Source organism: Thamnophis elegans, chromosome 8, assembly GCF_009769535.1.
Source record: "Thamnophis elegans isolate rThaEle1 chromosome 8, rThaEle1.pri, whole genome shotgun sequence".
NCBI lineage: Eukaryota > Metazoa > Chordata > Lepidosauria > Squamata > Colubridae > Thamnophis > Thamnophis elegans.
Window position 1 is genome coordinate 19885330 of NC_045548.1, and position 22571 is coordinate 19907900.

At 36.0% G+C, this 22571-nt stretch overlaps 1 protein-coding gene across 1 annotated transcript in view; it reads right to left on the minus strand.

Annotated features, from left to right (window-relative positions):
• The window catches only part of DOK6 (docking protein 6), a 185576-nt gene continuing 163005 nt past the window's right edge, over positions 1-22571 (minus strand). The window contains exon 8 of the mRNA XM_032223099.1: positions 1-269. Coding sequence (XP_032078990.1) covers positions 136-269 — 134 coding nt within the window. The 3' untranslated portion in view covers positions 1-135. The remainder of the gene's footprint in view (positions 270-22571) is intronic.

The window sequence follows — 22571 nt, forward strand, 5'->3', positions numbered from 1 at the left end:
TCATCAGGCGGGAGACTTCTCGGTTTTCACTACCAACTGTCTTCTCTGGATACCCAAGGAAAGATCAATGGCTTCCAGGGCCTGCAGGTAGGTTCCACGTTAAGAGTGTTTCTTTGTTCAAACACCAGATGTGTGTCATTGCACAAGGTCCGAGCTGTAGCTAAATCCATAGCTGCTGGAAAGGGACAGGCGTGGCTCATGCTCTTCACCTTGTTCTGAGGTGTAGCTGGGAAATGTCTGTGCACGAGCCACCTTTGCAAGACTGTGCCCTGGGAAGGAAGGAGACAGAGTTTATGAATATTCATTCATTCATTCATTTTCTTTCTTTCTTTCTTTCTTTCTTTCTTTCTTTCTTTCCTTCCTTTCTTCACTTTTAATAATTGAAACCATTGCTCTATCTTTCTTTTGCTTTAAACAATTAGCCAACATCTTACCAAATCTTTCACCATTCTCCCAATATTTCTATATTCGTAACATATTTGTAAATATGTTGGTGTGAATTCTGTCTTCTGTGCTATTATAGTATTTAGTTTGCATTTCTTCTTTAGTTTTTCTCTGTACAAGTTAATAGATGGACATTTAATCATCTGTGCCCATTTAATTCACCTTTCAGGTCATTTTCCCTTTCATTTTTATGCTTATTTTTGCACAACCCATAAGCAAGAATTCAACCTCGGATATAAGATTTATGTGCTGTACATTAAATAATTCAAGCATTTGGTGTTTCTGAATTCAAATCAAAGTATTGCAAAGTCTCTACCCACATTTCCTGTACAAATTATACAATAAGGAGACACTGTACTATAGATTTCAGCCATTTTAACTGATTTTCCTGTTATTTAGAGAGGTCTGCAAAAGCACTATGAAGTGGTATATAAGTTTAAGCGCCATTGCTATTTTTTATTTTCTATATTGCTTTTCAGTAACAACTGATCAATAACAACAAATAAGAATGTTTCTAATAACAGCAGGAATAACAACCATGGGCAATTAGTGTTTAAAGCCATTTTTAATGAACCAGTTGAATGCAAAGGAACAGACCAATCAAAAAATGTTATGAGTAACAACAGAATGAATGAAGGGAGAATAGAGAGTAGACTATGAATTTGTAAACTGCATTTTCAAGGGCAATATAATCATTAGATAATTGACTTCATGACATCTAATGTGAGAAAGCATATACAGCTTTATAACTTACTTATTAGAGTCTGTCAATTTGTTGACTCTCAGAATGTAATGTCACAGTTTAGATATCTTTCAGCTTCAAGAAGTTAATGCATAATTGTATTAAATGCAAGGTGGCAGCCAAATAATGAAAAGAATGCATCAGTATACACTGTTAGTTAGAATATTAGAGACAGTCATTATCATCCACGAGATTCCAACTGATGAGCTTATAATAAATCAGAGGTTCAACAAAGTGCCCTGTTAAATTAAAGTTGCCCTTTTTATAAAATACAGTTGCCTTGAGGCAGGAGGGGGAGAACAGGTAAATACCCCAATGCTTTCTAAGGGTATGAGACCCCAGCTTATACAGTATAAATTAATGTTGCATACTTAATATGGCACTTTGATTTCTTACTTCCTCATAAGTGTTACAAATCTTAATGGAACAGTGTGGCAAGATGTTGTACAAAGAAGGGCACAGGAAACTAACCGTAGGTGTCAGATAGTGCAAGGATAAAATTGCATAAAACTGTACTATTTTAAATATGTTGGAACTTTTCTTTTTGTAACTTTCCTATTAACTTCTTCTTTTGTATTTTTCCAAAATATACTTCTCTGTTTTAATAAGGGACTTTACTTTTTGTATGAAAACGCCTTATAGTAACGCCTTCAAATGATCAAGTTTGAATCAAGGTATAAAAACCAATGTCCTGGGTGGAGCACAGCAGTTCAGATTTTGGTGTGTGAACACACTGAACTAGATGCATCAATAAACCTGTCTCGCTTGCACCTTCGTGGTCTCATGTCCTGTTTTTCTTAAGCTTTGTGGCGAAAGCCTCAGTCTGCTGCAACAGCCTGATCTTAATGCTGTGCTATTGTTATTGTAATGTTATTGCAGATATGCCAGAATTCCTTTGAAAGCATAAACTTAATCCCCATATACTCTGCCTTTTAATTACCCAGTAGATCTCTAAAAGAGACATCTTATTTGGAGTATGAAGATCCACAAGGAAACGCAGCAACTTTATTTCTTTCCTTTCTTAGTCATAAAGGCAAAGCATGTAATAAAGAACTTAGAGAGAAATCTGTGTCTATCAAATTCCATTCCTGGGGTGCCCAATACTATGAAGCAAGTAAGGTTACATTTTACATTCAGCACTCCTCTAAAGAATGAGAGGTGTCAAACCCGCTGACCGGATGCATCACGCGCTGACTACGTCCACCCCTATTTTGGCAAAGGGAAAAAAGTCATGATACGTCATGTGATGACAACATGGCACCACGAGTTTGAATCCTTGTCCTAAAGAATGTGGGGTTTCAAACTCGTAGCCCACAGGCTGGATGTGTCATGCACTGACCATGCCCACCCCCATTTTAGCAAAGGGAAAAAAAGTCATGATACGTCACGTGATGACAATGTGGCACCACAAGTTTAACACCCCTGCTCTAAAAAATGAGGGGAAGGTTCAGTAAATGTAAATCTAAATATATAGCCCAAGGCAGAAGATGGACTTTACAATTTACTGCTAAACATAAGATTCTGATTTTGTAATACTGATTAATGAAAGTACAAGGGGAAAGGAAAAAAACAAGAAATAATCATAATATTGCACATTTCCCCTCCAAACCCATCCCTAGTTCTATGCCCATATTCACTGGGCTATAACATGCCACTGTCACCAAACTATGGACTAGATGACCTCAATCCATTCTTTATGACAGATATGTTTGCCTTTTCATTCATAATTAAACTATAGCTTCCTTTCCTTTGTGCATTCATTAGCTCTATAAATCATTTAGAACCGTTCTATCCTTCTCTTTCTCTTGGTTTTGTGGATACAGTACATTTTATTGTATTTGTTAATTAATGCTCTTTAGCATTTACTATTCCTACACCTATGTCATTAACTAATTTATGCCTTGGTAGCCTTCAGCTATGCTCATTGATGCAGTATTGAACTTTATTCACCCTCTTCACCAAGGGTGTCAAACTCGTGATGGCACGTTGTCATCATGTGACATATCACAACTTTTCCCCCCATCGTTAAATCGGGGAGGGTGTAACCAGCTTGAGACACATCCAGCCCATGGGCCATGACTTTGACACCCCTGCTCTATGCCTTTGATCAATCAAGGCCTTCACATATTATAATGTATTTTAGTAAGACAGAGGCAGATTACTTCACTAGTCTTGGTAGCACTCTTGTCATATTATAGTTAATCTTAACTATAATATTATATTAGTTAATTTTGGCATATTTTGGTCAGTAAGTCCAAGGTATTCCAATTCAGGAGCTGTACTTCTCAGGATGTGAAATCTAGGGACTCATATGTGTGACTTTAAAGATCAAATACTCCCACCAAAACCTGCCGATCACTAACACTTAATGAATGAAAAACATAATGCATTGGAGTCATGTTGCATGATTCCAACTCATATATTCAACTTGATGCTAAATAAATAACCAGTGTGTATTGAATTGAGTTCTTACTTCTTTATAATCTAGCAAACAAATAAACAAGCAGACAAGCAAATCATATATCCTTTTGTAGAAAGATATTGCTTCAAGATTTATAATGTGATATTGGCCTGGTTCTGACTGTTGCATTCTGAAGATAATTTAGCATCCAAGAAAATCCCCTTTATTTTCTATCACACTTGGTTTCTTAAAAAATTTCTGATGGTTTAATGTTGCTTCAATCATGCTGACTCTTAGGAGCTCAGAAATAGAAATATAATACAACATACTATAAACTTAACACAAGTAACAATGATCATACATAATAATATAATTTTTAGGATCAACTGTCAACAGTAAAGGAACCAGGAGCCAAGGGGAACCTAGTTGTATGCTACTATCTAGAAAGATAGTCATTGCTACCTAGGCCTTAGGGAAAAATACTGCAGAGACAAAGTTACTGGTATCAGGAAAAAAAATGCAGCTAAGCCACTTGGTCTTATCCAGTCCTGAACAACTGCAGGTATTGGACCAGAAACTTGACAGCATCATTTGGTTGGCCAGGAATTGAAATATACTGCTGAGTATCATCAGAATACTGATGGTACCTGATGGGTAAAAGATGACATCTCCTAACCATTTTATGTATTAAATAGCTTATTAAACAGAAAGGTAAGAGTATCAATCCCTGAGATACCCAGAAAATCAGGGATCTGATTGGGATGACCTATCAACACTGCCCATGACTGGAACTTCCCATTCAAAAAAGAGAAGTCTTGTAACATTATGCTTCCCATTCCTTAGCTCCTGTGCGTGTTAATCCTTCAATAGGTTGAGTCAGATCCATAATGGCCATGAACTCTGCAGCCACATTGGATTATGCACATCAGAATTCTCACTCTTGGAGATTCCACAGCCAACTCAGGAATGAAATCAAGCAGAGCCACTGCAAAGGAAAAGACGATAAATGCAATTTCCGTGAGGGAAATCAATTTCAAGTCTGTTGAAATCCAATCAAAAGATGGCAAAAGTTCCAAGGCTGCATATGCATGACAGCTGCGGGCTACAGACTGCTCCTCTCCGAAATATTTTAATTCATATTACAAAGGATATGTAGTTTGAGCAGCAATTACATAAAGGCACTGTGGTATCAGTTCCTAACCATTCCCACACAGTTTTAGTTAGCAGTCACAAAGTATAACCATGTTAGAGAAGTTCATTTCTCCAGTACAATAGCATTTCAGTGAGTCATTCAGCAACTAATTGCAGGGTTGGCTGAGCTATGTAACTCCATAAAGCTCCATAGCTACTGTTTTATGAAATCAACACTTAAGAAGCAACTGCAACAGTCTTTGGTGTCTTTATTATGAAATCCTGTTTATGTCAATGAACAAAAATAGTTTGATTCAGGCAAGGATTGGAGAGATTACTTTTCTTCTCCTTTTTTGAAGTGATTACTAGCTTGAGATGGGTTTTAGATTTAGATTTAGATTTTATTTGTGATTTATAGGCCGCCCTTTTCCCTGAGGGGACTCAGGGCGGCTTACAATTCATGGGAGGGGGAGTGCAAGACAAAACATAAGACAATACGTGAATAAGAAAAAAATAAAGCAATAAAACACAACTTTCATTCAACATTCGGGTGGGGGCGAATTAGAATCTTATCCCCAGGCCTGACGGGATAGCCAGATCTTAAGGGCTGTGCGGAAGGTCTGGACGGTGGTGAGGGTGCGAATCTCCACGGGGAGATCATTCCAAAGGGTCGGAGCTGCTACTGAGAAGGCTCTCCTCCGCGTAGTCGCCAGTCGGCACTGACTGGCGGATGGAACTCGGAGGAGGCCTAATCTGTGCGATCTAATAGGTCGAAGGGAGGTAATCGGCAGGAGGCGGTCTCTCAAGTACTCAGATCCACTACCATGGAGGGCTTTATGGATGGTAAGTAGCACCTTGAAGCGCACCCGGAGATCAACAGGTAGCCAGCGCAGCTCGCGGAGGATAGGTGTTATGTGGGCGAACCGCAGTGCGGTTTTAAGACACAAGTCAACGTTGAGTATTGCCATGCTCCCTCTCCCTGTCTGGAAAGTTCATCTGGCATTACCCCAATCAAGTGATGCAAGAGAAAGTAGCTTACAACTGATTTGTCTGTCACCTAGACATATATGCTGTAATGTAACAAATCGGTTTAAGCATAGGTATAAAGTTTGTGTAAATATCCAAGAAAAGGTAATGCTGTAGCTGTAGCTGCTTGGCTTTTTCCATCATCCAAATCTGTTTCAGTCAATGCTATATTCACAAAAGATTCACTATAGAATAGTTTCCTTCTACAGATATGAGACATTACATCTATACACTGATATGACATTATATCTATACACTGAGATGTAGACATTATATCTATACACTGAAATGAAATGCAGAAGTAAGCCTGGAAATTAGTATGATTTAATTCTGATAAGACATGCATAATATTGCTCTCTGAATCACCTAAAACCAGTGACTTGAGCACTGAGATGTTATTAAAAATATTAACAATCTTTAGGCATGGTACTTTAAAAAAATAATCTTTAATTCTTAAGAATACCTAGAAAATATGGAAACACTGATATGGGGCATATCATGGGGGCATAACTTCCACTGACAATCTGAACGAAAGCAACCTTCTGCAGTAGATGAAAATGAAGTGGACATAATTCTACAAACATAGTATATTGCTTCCTGTTCCAAATAACACTTGGTTTTAAACCCAAAACATATATTTCTTTCTGCTACACAAAAGATTGCCCATGCCTATAGTACTTAGTAAGAACTTCTTAATTCATCCTTTGCCAATGCAATTCACAATTCAGAATATTTAGTATATTTTATAGACATCTGCAAAGCTGAAAAATAAATAAAGAGACGATCATTTAATGAGCATAAGGGTGACAAGTTATGAAGAAGAGAAACAGTAAACAATCACGCATCACCATGAGCCAGAGTTGCACTTACAGTTTGTCTTCCTGGATAATAAGGTTGTCTAAAAGTAATTTAGCAATTATGGCGATAGCTCACTTTTAGTTAATGCCAAATCAATTGGATAGCAAAGTTAAAGTGGTGTGTTCAGTTGAATGCATCAGGCTGAATATGAAACAGCCAATGCCACTAATGACCATGTGCAAATGATTACTTCTGAAACAACGTTTAGAATTTATTATAATGGTGCTCAGTCCAATAATGTCTAAATCGCCTTGATTACTCAGGAGAAAACCATACCATTTTCATCCTTTTACTATTTAAATAGTTGTTCCTAACTCTGCTTCCAGTAGGATACTTTGCTCCTTAACTCTTAGATAAGTCAATAAGGCACATGCTGCATGGTACAGTGATTATCCTGTTCTTTTATAATTACAAAGAAGTGCCTATAGATTAGAAATAAATTATATACTTTGCAGATAAACTATTGTGTAAGAACCCCAGATCACTGCAACAGAGAATAAACTACAATACATTTTTAATTAAAAATCTGAATATTAAATGAAGGGATTTTTAAGAGTGAGAGATTCGGATCCACATGGTAACTTCATTGTCTAGACCTGGGGTCACCAAACTTTCGGATCTCAGGGACCACTAAATTCATAATTTTAATCCATTTCTTAAATATTCATGCATTAAATACTGATGTAAATATTGATGGGGACTACCTATTTCCAGAATGGCGCCTATTCCACAGGTACATGGACCTCCAGGCATTCCAACCCTCTTCTTTAAGCTATTCCCACAAAGCTCCATTTTGCCCATCTATTTCTTCCTCCATGAATAAGGAAACTATTATCTATTTCATCCTGTATGAAGAAAAGCTTCTATTGTCCCACACAGAAAAGAAGTCATTGTACCCTGGAATTTTCTTTTGAAAGAATGAGGAAAGACAAATTTTACTGAAGAGGTCTTCATCCTGCCTCAAATTGGGGTGACAGTAGTTAGTTATTTATTTTGAAAAGTAACTATTTTTTATACACCTGGAACTTAAATTGAATCTTGTTTTTTGAGGTGGTGGACAATATTTTCAAGTATTACAGATAACAGTGAATTGATAAAATCCTGTGAAATACAGAAAGGAACAAAGAAAGGATATCCATTTTTGCTGCTCTTATTCATTCTGGCTTTTGAATTTTTAAAAATATTTGTATTATATGTTATAATGCAATACAGTATTCACTATTGTATTATAGAGATGTGAAACAATATGGAAGAATAGATGGGTTGAAAATTAAAAGAGAAATATACAAGCTAAGGCCATTTGTGAATGATGGTTTCAACGGTTTTAAAAATAATAATGAGAAAAGATGTTCACAAAACATGACAATGGAAGAGCAAAAAGAATTGTTGGTGAAGATTTCTCAGATTGAGAAAAAGTCAAATATTGTGGCATTACTATGACAAATATGAATTGTATGGCATTTCAAAATATATAAAAATTATGTCAAGGTATGGAGCAGGGGTGGGTTTCTCGCCCCGTTCCAACCGGTTCGGTTGGAATGGGGCCGGCGGCGTCCTCGTGCACGCACGCAGTGCACACATGCGTACAAGCGTCTGTGCGATGCTCCAGCTGCTCCTGGAGAATCGCGCAGGCGCTGTATGCATCCTGCGCATGCGTGGAAGCGCAGAACTCGTCAAAACTGGGTAAGAAACGCAGGCGGGCAGGTGGACCCTTCGGCGTTCCCGGAAGTTACTTACTTCCGGGTTCGCTGACCAACCGGTTCGCGGGGACCGGCGCAAACCGCCTGAAACCCACCCCTGGTATAGAGTGAAATTAACACAGATTTACTCAGAAAAAATACAGTTATTGTTTGGAAGAATTTATGTGGTAAAAATAAATAGATTACCTAGAATAATGCTTTTATTTGAAACAATATCTATTTTGAAAAATGATGCACCTCTAAGCAATGTCAAAAAAGTATATGTCTAGATCTATGTGGTAAGGAAAAAACTAAGGGTTGAATATAAAATTCTTCAACATGCAAAGGAAAGAGGAGGACAAGGCCTGTCTGATTTTAAATTGTATGTTGGAGTCTGCTTTTTGGTTTGGATGAAAGAGTGCAGTTGAGAAATAAGATAATGTTAGAATTAGAACATGGCCTGAATTTGGATGGCTGGGTATAGTTATGCAAAGCTGAGTTTAATATAGATTTCAAAAACTAACCCAATGATCTTCATGCTTAAGTATTTGAACTCAGTATTCTCTGTTCCTAATCTAGGAGGCTAATTATTCAACATACTAATTTGCATGACTGACTATATAGGCAGGTAAAATGAGTCATAAGGAAGTCCAAATAACAAGTATGCTATAGTATACTTAGAATATTAAATATAATTTCTATACTTAGAAATTATGAACAAACTTAAATATTTGATTCATGGATACAAGACATATATTTTCATTTAGACACAAACAGAAATGCCTAAGAAAAATCATGACATGTAGAGATTGGAAGACACTTTAGAGATAATCTAGTCTAATCTAGAATGAATGAATCCAATACTTAAAACCACAGAATTAATTCTATGAAAAGTCAGAATTCAGACTGCTGGGATCTTTAATACTTTGAATATAGAAGTTAAAATATGTGTCTTAACAATTTATGGCAGCTTCACAGAAGAACATACATCAAAAACCATTTGAAAAAATTAGGAAGTGCTGGTATGGATATTATGCCTGGCACCAATGAGTTTTTGGGATACATGGCTCTGGTCTATGAAAATGCCTTCGATTGCTTATGTGATGGGAAGAGCTACACCACAAAGTAGCTTGCTCCAGCTATGAAGATGCCTGTTACAATTGCTGGTGAAATGTCCCAACAACATAAAATTAGATCATGGACATTTATCCTGAAAGCTCACCATTGCTTTCTTAGGACAAAGTGTTTTGAAAAAGACATTTTCACTTTCCAGAAATATAACCCAACTCTATATTTTCAGATTGATGCCTGAAAGGAAAATAATAAACTTACATCAATCAATCAATCAAATCCGGATTATGTGGTTCTGCCCTACAATTTTAGTTAAATGTAAAGGATTAACACTATCCGTACTATGTTTCATGAACTAAAGCACTATCATAATTTTAAAAGAAATTTCCAATTTCTGAGAGTAAATTTCTAAAAAAAATATTGCCACTCTCTTTTGCCACCTTTTTCTTTCAAATGAACTTGATGATGGTTCTGTTTAGTCCTTTTCTTCCAAACTATTGACAAGATGTGGAAAAGCATATGGGGAATGTTTTACAGCAATGCTTACTAGCTAATGCTTATCATGTAGCCATTCACTGATTATGCAGCAATTTGCGAACATCATTATTTCAACTTAAGTATTCAGCAATTAGAAATGTAATTACATGTAAAATAACTTTGCTATTAACATTGCACTTCACCATGCTGTACTTTCCTTAATATTTACTACAAGAGTAAAACATGAGATAAGTTTTAAGCACAACAACTTCCAAACTGGTAGGATATCAGAAAAGGTTATTTGTACTTTGATTTGTCTTTCCTAAAGAGGACAGGAACCAGCATTGCTGCCCTGATTTTAATATTGACATAACCACTTTAGGGTAGAAAGAAACTCTTACTTATATATCTATTTTGTAGAAGCAAAATCTCTTGCTCTAGTATTATAGTACAGTAATGCCTTCCAAAAATAACATCTTTGAAGAGTTGTAACCTACTACAACTTTCAATTTACCTTACCATTAGTGTTGCGGGAGCTGTAGTTCAGCAACATTTGGACTGAACGTAAGTTTGCTATCATAATGTACAACAAATTACAATAATAACTCAGTTGCCCAAAGATTTGGAAATGCTACCTCATTTTTACTAAAAGGGTTTTTAAGTGCTTGCATCATCCCCAAGCCCACCTAACTAAAATCCTGCCAAGTTTTGAGTTTTGATGATGTAAAGTATTTGAGGATGCTATGAGTAGTTCATATTTTCTTTCTTATATAAGGTGAAATGTGTAACTAAAGAGGTCTATTTTCCTTAGTAATTTACTTTCAAATATTTGGGACAGTAACTGATTCCTTCTAGATACAGTGCAGCTGTCATGTATTTAGTATTAAGTAAGATTTCATATAATTTTATAGTCATCTGCCATCAACCGATGTAACGGCTGAGTTACTATGGGATACAAATACCAGCTTTCAAGCAATACAACTTGAGATGATGAAACATGTAGCTCTATCATACGAAGGTTTATATTCAAAATACTGTACACTTGGAGTCAAAGCTGATTTATTTCTAAGTGTGTTCAATCCACCAGCACAGAAGGCTTCCTGTGGGAGGAGCCTGTCGCCGAGGAGCTCAACGGAGCCCCTCTTAAAGTTCTGGTCTGTATATCTAATTAAGATCAATAGATATCATCCTTTTCTGGCAGAAAGGGACAGGCAGAAGCTCAGGTGTTAGGATTTATTCGTAGTTCACAGCCCTCTTCTTTTTTTTGGGGGCTGCGAACAGAGAAATGGATCCAGCGTAACTGAGCTCTTATCTCCAACCAGTTCTTTGCAGCTGCCTTTTTGCAGCCCTAGACAGCCGACTCCCGCACTCAGGACAATGATAAATTGTTTTTAAGATAATACGAGCGGGTCGCACTTCTGTGATGTGTTGTTTTTTTTTAACTATCTAAACACCAGCCTCGTTTTTCCTTTGAACTTCTCTGCGCAATTGGGATACAAAATGGCGTTTTTACTGTGTTGGTGATTGATGACGTAATTAACTGGCTTTATTTCCCCGGAGACCGCTACTCATTAATGAGCAAAATCTACAAATAATTTATTGAAAACTGGCCAGCTGAAGACACTGTTTATCTGTCTATTCTCAGATTTTATCTATAATGTCTCCCAGGTCTAAACAGGCAAAAAAATTCTCCCCCCTCGTGCTTAAAGAACTTGCTACCAAATCGCTGCCTTTGTCTCCTACGCCATCTACTGGAGATTTCTTGACACAGGAGCTTCTCTTTCAAATAATTAATGACTTTAGAAAAGAAATTCAAGAATTTGTGTTGGATTTATGCGATAAAATACATACCAAAATTGCCCAGATAAATGCGAATACGTTTGAAGTCACGTCTACTTTAACGGATTATGTTGAAGAAATGGAGACGAAATTGGAAACTTTGGAGAGGGCCAATTTTAATTTGACTTCTAATATTCAAGCTTTACAACAAGAGATTATTAATAATCAAACACAACTTACAATGATAAATTATAATACAAAGGCGTTTGCAATAAGAGTCAGAGGGCTGCCTGAAAAGAAAGGAGAAAATTTGAAACAGACTTTTGTAGAAGCTTTCAACCAAGTGGTGGGAGGCCCAGGACTTAATTTTGATTGGAATATTCGAAAAATCTATCGCCAAAATTCGCATGTAGCAGAGCAACGACAGCTTCCAAGAGACATAATTATATATTTTTTCACAAGAGAATCCAGAAATGCGATCTCACAAAAGCTTTATAATAGCAGGCTTCGAATCGATGGCCACGATTTGTTCGTCTTTAAAGATATCCCGCTTCAGATGCTGCAAGCAAGGAGAAGTTATACTTTTTTAACCCAAGAACTTAGAAATCATCAAATAAAGTATAAATGGGAAGCTCCAGTTGGAATCACAGTTACATTTGAAAATCAAAGATTCCGTATTAATTCTGTTTCGGAAGCTCAGGACTTTTATTATAAAACTCTGAAGGCGGGGCTTCTTGACTCACTCGGAAACGCGGAAGGAAAAGGTGAAGGAAAGACAAGCAGCAAGTCACTTGGCTACAAGAAGGAGGGAGTTGTTCTCCCCCTACTGGAGAGGCAGAAGAGCGGAAACTGAGGATTCAGTTATATCTTCAAAGCAGCGGGACACGTGGTTATAAGGCAGAGGGTTGCCTTTTCTTTCCGGAAGGACAGAAGAGTAAAGAATATAGACCCAGCGACGTCTTTGAAATACTTTCTAAGCTTTTGGACTGATTAAAACTTTAGGATTTCTGTTTGGTATGAAATGATAAAGCTGTGTACTGATACGGGACTTTTACAAGACTTATTTGAATTTCAATACAAACTGTGCATGAAATGTTTTCTGTGAGGAAAGCGGGGACTAAGATTTATTTGAATTGCGGTTTGGGATGAATGGAGTGTGGGGCAGAAAGGAAGGTGGAGCGGGATATTGATGAAGGGGTCTTGGGATTGAACGAACTGGTATGAATTTGGGGCATATATTTTACGAATTTACATGTTTGAAGTATAATATAAAAAGCTCAGGATTTTAAAGTGAAGAGCGAGATCCTAATCTTATGCAACTTGGGCTTGGGAGGAATGGAGACGTGAAACGAAGGATAGGAAGATGAGTAGCGAAACTATGAAGATAAATTGATTTTTGTATAAACTAATATTTGAATATAAGTTTAAGAAAGGCTATCTGGAGATTCTACAGGAAGATGGGGGTAAATATCAAAGAAGTAAGGGATGAAGACAAAATATAAATGGAATGATTCACACTGTTTAAATTTTAAGAATGATGGGAGGCTGAGCATAATGCAAAAGAGTTTTCAATTTTTTTTTATTTACTTTTTTGTTTTTGTTTTCTTTTTTGGAGTGTTCTTTTTATTTTATTTTCATTATTATTGTTAATAAGATATTTTGAAGGTGAAGGGTATTGAACTGTGCCGGGTGTGTGACCTGGGAAGTCGGAGGGGGTTAGGGAGGGGGGTTCATTGGGGGTGGGTGGGTGGGTGGAGATATAGCTTCAATATATAGAACAAGAAGAATACACTTGTATACTGTTGTTCCTTATCTTTTCTTTTTATTTTTCTCTTTTTTTTTCCTTATTGCTTTTTTCTTTCCTTTTCTTTCTTTTTTTTTTTTTCTTCTTTTTGGTGTAAGGAATAGAGAAATGCACCATAGTGAGAAGTAGGGGAAAAGAAGAGGGAGAAGTAAGGAGGGAGGAAGAGGGGAATGTAAGGAGGATGAGAGGGGAAGGAGGGTGAGGAAGGCGAGAAAGGAAGATAGGAGGGGGAAGGGAAGTAGGAGGGGTGATCGTTGGAGGGAGAAAAGAAAGTTGGAGGGGGAGAAGAAGGGGTGTGTGAAAGTGGTAGGTTGGGTTTATGAGTTGTGTGTAGGCTGGGGTTTTTTTTTTTTTTGTCTTTTTTCTTACGATCATATTATTATTATTGCAAATATCCAGTATATAAGTGAATGTACAAAAAATTGAAAATGAAAATGAATAAAACATTTAACAATCAAAAAAAAAAAAGAAAAACAAGAAACAAGAAATCCACCAGCACAGAAGAAGCATGACAGCAGAGAAAAACAACAGTGGATGAGCTCTGCCTAATACAGTAAGTGAGACTCCAGCTACTGGTAGAAAAAAAAAAAACCAGTCAAGCCCAGCCCAAGAATAACATAGAACAATCCAGCCAAAGTCTTTATGCTCACAACAGTAGACAGAATCTTGCCAGACTAAACCTTTACTATTCTCACCCTAACAGATATACCCTGGGAAATTCTAGGGAGTGGCTATCCTAACTATCTTCCTCTACCCTGTGTTCTCTTTTGTTTCATTCTCTTCCTTAGAACGTGTTCCCTCTTTCTTGGAAAACTTGTTATTTCACTGAAGTCCATTACAGCCCACTTTTCTTTACAATGTCCACACATGTTTTAATTAACATGGCATTTTATTTCCTCCATTATGCACTCTGATATATAACATGGAAGCCAATGCCTTTGCATCTTGCTATATGGAAACAATAACAGTTGCACATTGCAAAACAAAATCTGGGTACCTGCATTTACTGCATTTATATTTATTATATTTATACTACTGCTGGATTCTCCCAATAAAGTTATGAGTAGTGACTTCAAAGAAATAGCTACATAGTTTTCTCATCAATAAAGTAATATAAAATGACAGGTGAAAATGGCCTTGGGAAACAAAAGAAAAAGCCACAGACTGAACAATAGGAATGTAAAAAATATTTCAGCCCACAGAAGGAAAGGCTACATGGGAAATGTTTTGGAAGATACCTTCCCTAGTTCTTTGGAGACTAAAAGCAAAGGAGGAGCAAAATATTTCCAGTCTTGCAATTTTCTTTTAATGTAACCTATTCTTGTGCTTCTTATGTGAACTACCTTGAAAGGCTTATTCAGGGTCATTTCACCTATTACTGGTCTAGACCACACTTTTAGTATTCCCTGGTGGTTATCATCCAAATAATAACCAGGCTTTTTCCCTGCTTAGCTTCCAAGACCAGAAACACTGATTTTTCTCCCTGTTTCCAGATTACACATAAAAAATTGAATGGTGAAATGCCTGGATTTACTTTCCAAAGTAATATATTCCATACAATAAAACAACACATAGTATAATATGCATTGAGACATTTACTGTTGTCTGGTTGTGAGTCTATTGAAGAATGTTGAATTAAGGCTTACTTGTACATAAAATGGTTTACTTGAATAGAGATAAATAGCAGCAGCTGTGTGTGTAACTCAGATGCCTGCTGACTTAGATCAGCAAAAGTATTTTATGATATGTTATATTCTGCTGTGGTTTTTAAAAAATATCTGTATATTTTCTGTGAGATAACAAACATGAAAATCTTGAGAAGAGATCAAAAGAAGAAAGGAAAATTGTCTTCATGTACTTCAGAGGCTGTCACAAAGAAAATGGAGCAGGGCTACAAAAAGAAGACATTAGTTTCAATGGGTGGAAATTGCAGGGAATTTTCATTGCAGACAAGGTGCAAAAACAGTGCACTTACATTGGCTTATATTGTTTTTATTTTGGTTATGAAATGTTCTGTATAGTGTGATACCTATACAGTTTCAAATTGTGTCATATTCAAGAGAAGGTGCAAAAAATGTGCTGTCTGATAATGTGATTATAACACTCAACTTTATTTATAGTAGATATCTTCGGGCAACTCTAATCAAAATATATCACCATGCAGTGGGGGCAAGAAACAGCTGGCTGAATCTATAGTTTCAAGAAAACTATTTGATCCACACTGCATAGTATTTGGAACTTACATTCTTTTTGCCTAAGTGCCGCATTGAAAGAAATGGTTTTTGATTCGTACAACAATTCTGAGGGATTCCTTGGCTTTGGGGTCTATAGTTACCATTCTGAAACTGTACCAGGGGGAGAAATATTTATTTTAACAAATCGTAAACAATGTAGAGGTTAATTTAATGAAGTTGCCTATCAACAGAAGACACATCAATTCAAGATATAGTAACAACTTTATTTGTGTTAGAAATGAGCATCATTTTGCTCGGAAGCAAAAACAGGTTGGTAATCATGTCTGTCGTCTACCGTGACTTAACCCATACAGTTTTTGTTTCCTAGAATCCCACTTCAGCTGCAAAGGTAGTCATATGAATCTGGACACAGATTATTTTAAGTGATTTGCAATGCTCTTCTTAATGTGCCACACCCATGCACCCCAAAGCATCTTTTCATTCTGAATACAAAGCACTGTGTAAGCTTGTTATGCTTAATATTTTATTTATGTAATCTTTGAATTTTGCTGTATTATTTCAGTTCAAATAAAAAAACTATGAAGCCTAGGGTTCATTTATAGTTAAAAACAATTTTTTATTAAAAGTACTTTACATATTCTACTATTAAAGTAACTTCTATCATACAAAAAAAATATCTAGTTATAACAAGAGAAGAAATGTTACAGTTAACCACAGTGTAATGTTGTGTAGGAATCACTAAAGATGTTCAAGTTTGAAATGTAATATTTTTAGTAATAATTTAGACAACTACTCCACCAAATGAAATAATTTGGCCAGTGGCAAAACAAGAAGAAAAGATCTCCCTTAATTCATGAATTATCACAAAGATCGGGTTCTAGTAATACCCTTATATTGTTAAAGTTTGTAAGTGTATCCTACCCTTCACTGTGCAATCTTCATTCTCTTGACTTCCTTTGTTTTTGTTAATTCCCAAGAAAGGGAATCATCTGGAACATGTTCAAGGGGGTGTTTATTCCATGGGGTATTTGTGAACAAGAGTGTGGACAGGCAGCCGAACAATGGTCTTATATGTCACAGTATAAAGAAGAAGAAGAATCACTCTAAGGATTATCTTACAGCAATAAAGCTCAACAATCCTTCAAAAGAAAGTCAGAAGCGCAGTGAAGCCTTTTTTTTGCAACAGGAAAAAAAGAATTGTACCATTGGAAGGCCCATGTAGGTAGTGCCAGTGATTTGGGATGGAAGAAAGAGAAAACTTGCACATCAGAATTCAATACGTTCTATATTAAAAATGTATTCATAATAATGAGAAAAAGTTCAGACAATGGGAGCAATCTATGTAAAAGCAATGTAAATATTCTGAACTCTTTTGAAAGGAGGAGTGAGATTTAATTTACACAGTAAAATAGGATTTAAAAATGCTCATTCTTTGTCTTTGTCTGTGAATTCTTTATCTGCAATGGGAGGGGGATTTTTTTTTTGCCAGAAATTGGCAAATGCTATTTTCTGGCAAAAAAAGGATCATAAATCATGGTCATGTGACTGTGGGACACTGCAAATGATCTTATGGCCAATGTGGGCAGTTGCAAAGTAACAAAGTGATCATGCGACATGTGTGCATATGCGCCTGGCAGTCAGAACTTTGAGCCTGGGTCGTAAGTACTCTTTGAAAGGTCTGTCGTAACTTCAAATTATCTCAAAGCAACCAGTCATAGGTTAAGAACTACCTGTATGGCAAAAGTCTAAATGGAAAAACAAATAAATAAATTGCTAAATTGTTTGCCTAATTCGAATTAAAAAGCATTTTTTTATCCTATTTCTTTATTTGGGCTTCTGCCTTTCTTTCATTTAACCACTACTGTCTTCTAAGTCAACTTTCTTGTTTTACTGATCGTTCAGCAGGCCAAGCTTGTCCAGATATCTGGAGTCATATAAAGATCTGTGAGAACAGTCTAAATGTAAAGTATCTTTGACAGGAAAGCAATATTTCAGCTGATGATACCCGATTTCCTATGACTACCTAATACATCAAGAAAGGCCAAAGTCAGATTAGGTCTTGGCAAACACCAGGAGGAAAACAAACTGGGTTATATGGATGTTTTGTGAAGAATACAGATGCTGTGAACAGTAAGAAATATGTTCCCCCTTTATTAAACACATATAGTATGAAATACTGTCGTATGCTATTAGTCTAATCCTTTAAAATGTGGCAAAAGATGAAAAAGTACTCTTTCAGAAAAACTGTTTCCAGCTTATTCTGTTTTATTCCAGAATATTACATGTAGTGAGGTCTACTACCAAATTGTACAGTTTTTCCCCATTGTGTATACATTAAATATACAGCTTTTGGGAGAAGGAACACATTTGCTTTCGTTGCAATTTTGTTGTGATTTACCAGATGACTTGCAAGCAGCAATATATAACAATAGAGAATGAAATCCTTTAAGTCTTGTAAAGTGATCCTATGGAGACCACTCTATATATATACTCAAGATACTCTATTGAGCAGATTATCTCTTAACTATTGGATCCATCTGATGAACCTTAATATGCCCCTTTAGTATTCATGATAAATTGCCAGCATGGCCATCCCTTGAGCAAAATTTGACTACCATTTTTTTTCTAAGCAGTTTGCTATTCAGCCCTTGAGAACTATAACCAACATGCTTCAAGAAGCCAGCACAATATTTAGGCAACATTTATGACTGAACTCTAAAAAATCTTGATGACTAGCTATAATCTTAAAACACTTTGGGGATTGTTACTTACTCTCATATCAGTTTTAGTATTTCAAGATGGTGAAGATGAAGTATATAAAGTGAAGTATTACAAAGAACTAAAAAAGCAATGTTTGGGAGGGCTAAATAGAAGGAAACCAATATTAAATCTTCTAATGCCATTGCTTCAATACAGTAGATAAATTGTTGACTGTGAAGGCCCCAAGCAAATTAGAATTTTCTAAAATTTCAAAAAAACCATATAACAATCACAATCATAATAAATACCAAGCATTTTCCCTATGTTTGTTCTATTAGAACATATAAGCACATGAGAAAATTAACAAAAATAATTATTTAAAATGATAATTTACAGGTGACCCTTGATTTATGACTGATTGTTTAGCAATCTTACAAAGTTTACACCCAAAAGGTACTTACTGGTTCCAAAGTTCTGACTGTTACGTCCCTCAAGCCAGTATTTTGGGTATTTGGCAACAAGCCCACATTTATGGTCATGTGCAGTGATTGACTAAACATTAAACCTATGTAGCCAAAATGGCACCAAGAAGCACAAAAGTGCCAGTGAATTTAAAATGTAATCTTGCAATGGTACAAAAGTCTTTGTGAGATAACCGAGATGACTGTAGGAAAGTAAAATAATCCAAAAGGGAATAATATTCATTGGGTGCCCTGCACACTCAAAACATTAAGAGGAGAAAGAGATACCCACAGAGGTTTATTTCTATGCTGAAATAATTATGAGGAGATTCAAGGTGGATATAGCCTCATTGTCTACTGAAAAGAAAGTTGCCCTTGACTTCATTAGGAAAACTTATTTTCTCTCTTCTCCAACTTGAAAACTTAAGAGTTATCTTTATGGGCAGGGATGGTAAAGAATAGTAGAAATGATATTTATAGTTTGTTGGTGTATATTTGTGCAGGTAGGACTAAGAATAAAAATTCATGCAAAAGCAATGAAGGGAAAATAGCAGGAACTTTGTGAAAACTTTGGGTGGTTTGTGAAAACTCTACTCTTCTATGGCAAAAAAGAGGACACAGTACATCCTATAAATAATTTTAAAAATGATTTTAAATTATAGTACAAGCAAAATGCACACTTTATCACACTTATTAAGCACATTAAGGACTTTAGTAATGCTAAAAAAAATTCACTCATATATTTTCACGTTCTGCATTAATTTCTACACATCTATACATTCTATACACTTCTTTGTATAACACTTAAAAAAATTATGTAGTGCAAAGTAATTGGTCATAAGCTGTTTTATGGGTAATGACAATAATTAACCTTTTATAAGAATTCCCCAAGGTTACTTTCTTCCCAACCATTCCCTTTTATTCTGAAATACAGACCAGGTTTTGTGTATTAACAAAGCTCCATCAAAGCTACTTGCATTTTATGTATTTCAAAGTTTGAAGTTGATCTAATTCTTTTTCTCTCTGAACATTCAGGTCAGGAAGCACATAAATCTGTCTGTCTGTCTGTCTGTCTGTCTCCCAAATTTATACCCTCTCCATTTCATTGTCTGAGTGATTCTGGGCAGTTTATAGATAAAAGCCATAAAACCATATAAAAAGACACAGCTAAAAAAACAGTTAAAAACAAAGTTAATGAAATAATGCCCACTGTCAACCATCATCAAGAATGCATACTATTCTTAGATCCCCATGCCAGTTGGCAAAGTCATATCTTCATGTTCTTTCAGAAGGCGGTAAGAATGGTAAGTAGCTTCACATCTGGGTGCAAGATTTCTATAGGGCAGAGGCAATGGCAAGGATAATCTCTTCTTAGACCCACCAGTTGAAATACGTAATCAATGAGGTCTGCAACATATCCTTCCTATCAATCCATGGTGGGATGGATTGATGTAACTGGGACAAGATAGGTAGCCGGGTCCCATGCTGTGAAGGGCTTTAAAAATCCCATACCATGAAGGGCTTAAATTGGACCCAGAAGCACACTGGCATCCAGCTCACACAGCAAAGGTGTTACATTAGAGCATCCAAGATTGCTCACCTGGCTTCACTCTTTACCAGTTGTAGCTTCTGGATACTCTACAAGGATAGTCCCATGTAGAACACATTGCAGTAGTCCATATGAGAGATGACCAGAGCATGAGTGACTGAAAGAAGAGTTTGTGGTCCAGGAAGTGGTGCAACTGATTCACAACATGAAGTTGAGCAAAGATCCTCCTAGCCATAACTGTTCGTAAAACACGGGTCCAGGAGAAACCCGGGATTATACACTGGGTCTATTTGGGCCAGAGTAACTCCATCCAAGACCAAAGATGATAAACCCCCAGATACAAAGAAGCCCCCCCCAACCACAGTCACTTTATCACTCAATCACTAATGAGAAGCTTCTTCAGCTCTGATAGGATAGTGAGAAATGGAAGGATTTATATTCCTTGAATTTAATGACCTTCTAAAAGGATGCAAATGACCAGCTGTCTGCAAGGAATATAAATCCTTCCATTCCCCACTATCCTGTCAGAGCTGAGGAAGTTTCTTGGATGAGAAGCAAAACATCTTCAAAAGAAACACAAGAAAGTCCAGTTGCCTCCTGAAAAAGTACCTTTGTGTCTCTGAATGAAACTTTTAACAGTGAAGTAATATTTGAGAAAATTATTAGGTGCTGTCTCCCACATACATATCTCTCATTTGGATGCTGGTATATAATTTCAAAGTATACAGCAGGCTGCTTTTTCCCCAACCAGTCAAATCAGGCAAAACAGATAATTCCTTTAAAAAAGAAAAGTAGATTGCAAAGCTACAAGAACAGTCAAAAGAGAGTTTGGAGGAAAAGAAAGGCAGAGTGTAACTTCTCAGAAAACTCTTTCTGGCAATTAGAGGAATGGACGAATCTTTTGTTTCTTTTTGCTTCTTTATGTTTTTTAAAAATACCACTTAAAAACAAGTTAACAGCCCATTTGGAAATCGTGTTTATTATATGGAAACTGTGACTTTTCTTTTAACAAAATGTATATGCAGACATGCATGATTGCAAAAGATTAAGACATTTTTGCTAAAGCTATAACATTAGCAAAAGGGAAGAAATAATTTTTATTTTTAGTTGGCTATTAGCATCAGCAAACGAAGTACTGCAATACTGAAAAAAAATGTTTTCAGAGAGATAATGGTCTCCTGCTGCCTAAGAAGAATATTATATTATATTATTGACTTTTAATGTAAGCATCTTCCTATATTTGCCTGTCCATGTTGGAAACTTAGCAATTGATGGTCTTTTATTTCCTTGCTGGTAAATGATGGGAAGGGAAAAAAAGCTGATCACATTTTAAAATTTATCCGGCATTAAAATAATCAGATCAACTTCATTTGTCACCCTGGGCACCCTGGGCACAATATGATCACTACCAAAGGCAGTGCAATGTATGCCACCCTATTTTTTTTTGCCAGCTTTAATGTGGCCACCTGGATGGGCGCAGAGGCTCACTGTAGTTTATTACTATCATGGTAAGCTGTGGTTCATCTTGCTGTCTAAACAAAGCCATAGTGCAATATATTTTATATTCTTTTCATTGTTTCAGTTCATAGTGAGATGAAAGAATACACTTAGGAGAATTATTTAAATATGAAAGTAACTGTGGATATGCCAAAATGATGAATGCCCCAGCAATTTCTTTTAACATACTTTAATTTGCAGATAGTTATACGGGTACAAAGGAAATGCCTGCAGGATTAACCTAAAAAAAAACAAAAAACAGCTGAGTAAAATGATTCAGAAAATTCTTTTAATGTTCCGTACATGACTTTTTTTGTACAATTGTGCAATGTATTTTATTTTGCTTCTAAACTCTGTGTATTTTGCATTTGAATGAAATTATTATTGTCTTTTTTTCCTCTTTAATGCTAAAATATCTTAAGGGTATTGGTAAAATATTAAGAGTATTTTTCCTAATGACTTTTGAAATATATAGCAATAAATTAATATCTAGAACAGTAATAGCATCTTAAGGACTGAACAATAATAAGTATCGTTAAAAAATAAACCAAAACTTTTAAAAAGTCTGAACGCCATTTGAAAACATCTGTAAGAAACATGCACATAATTTCTATATTAAAGATTTCAGTTGAGTATTTGAGTTGGGTTTTTTTATTTTGGTAACTTTTTTATTTTTTCATTTTCATAACATATAATCACACGTATACTATTACATAGCCAGCACCGTTTTGTATTATTAAAAGTTTTATATCAATTC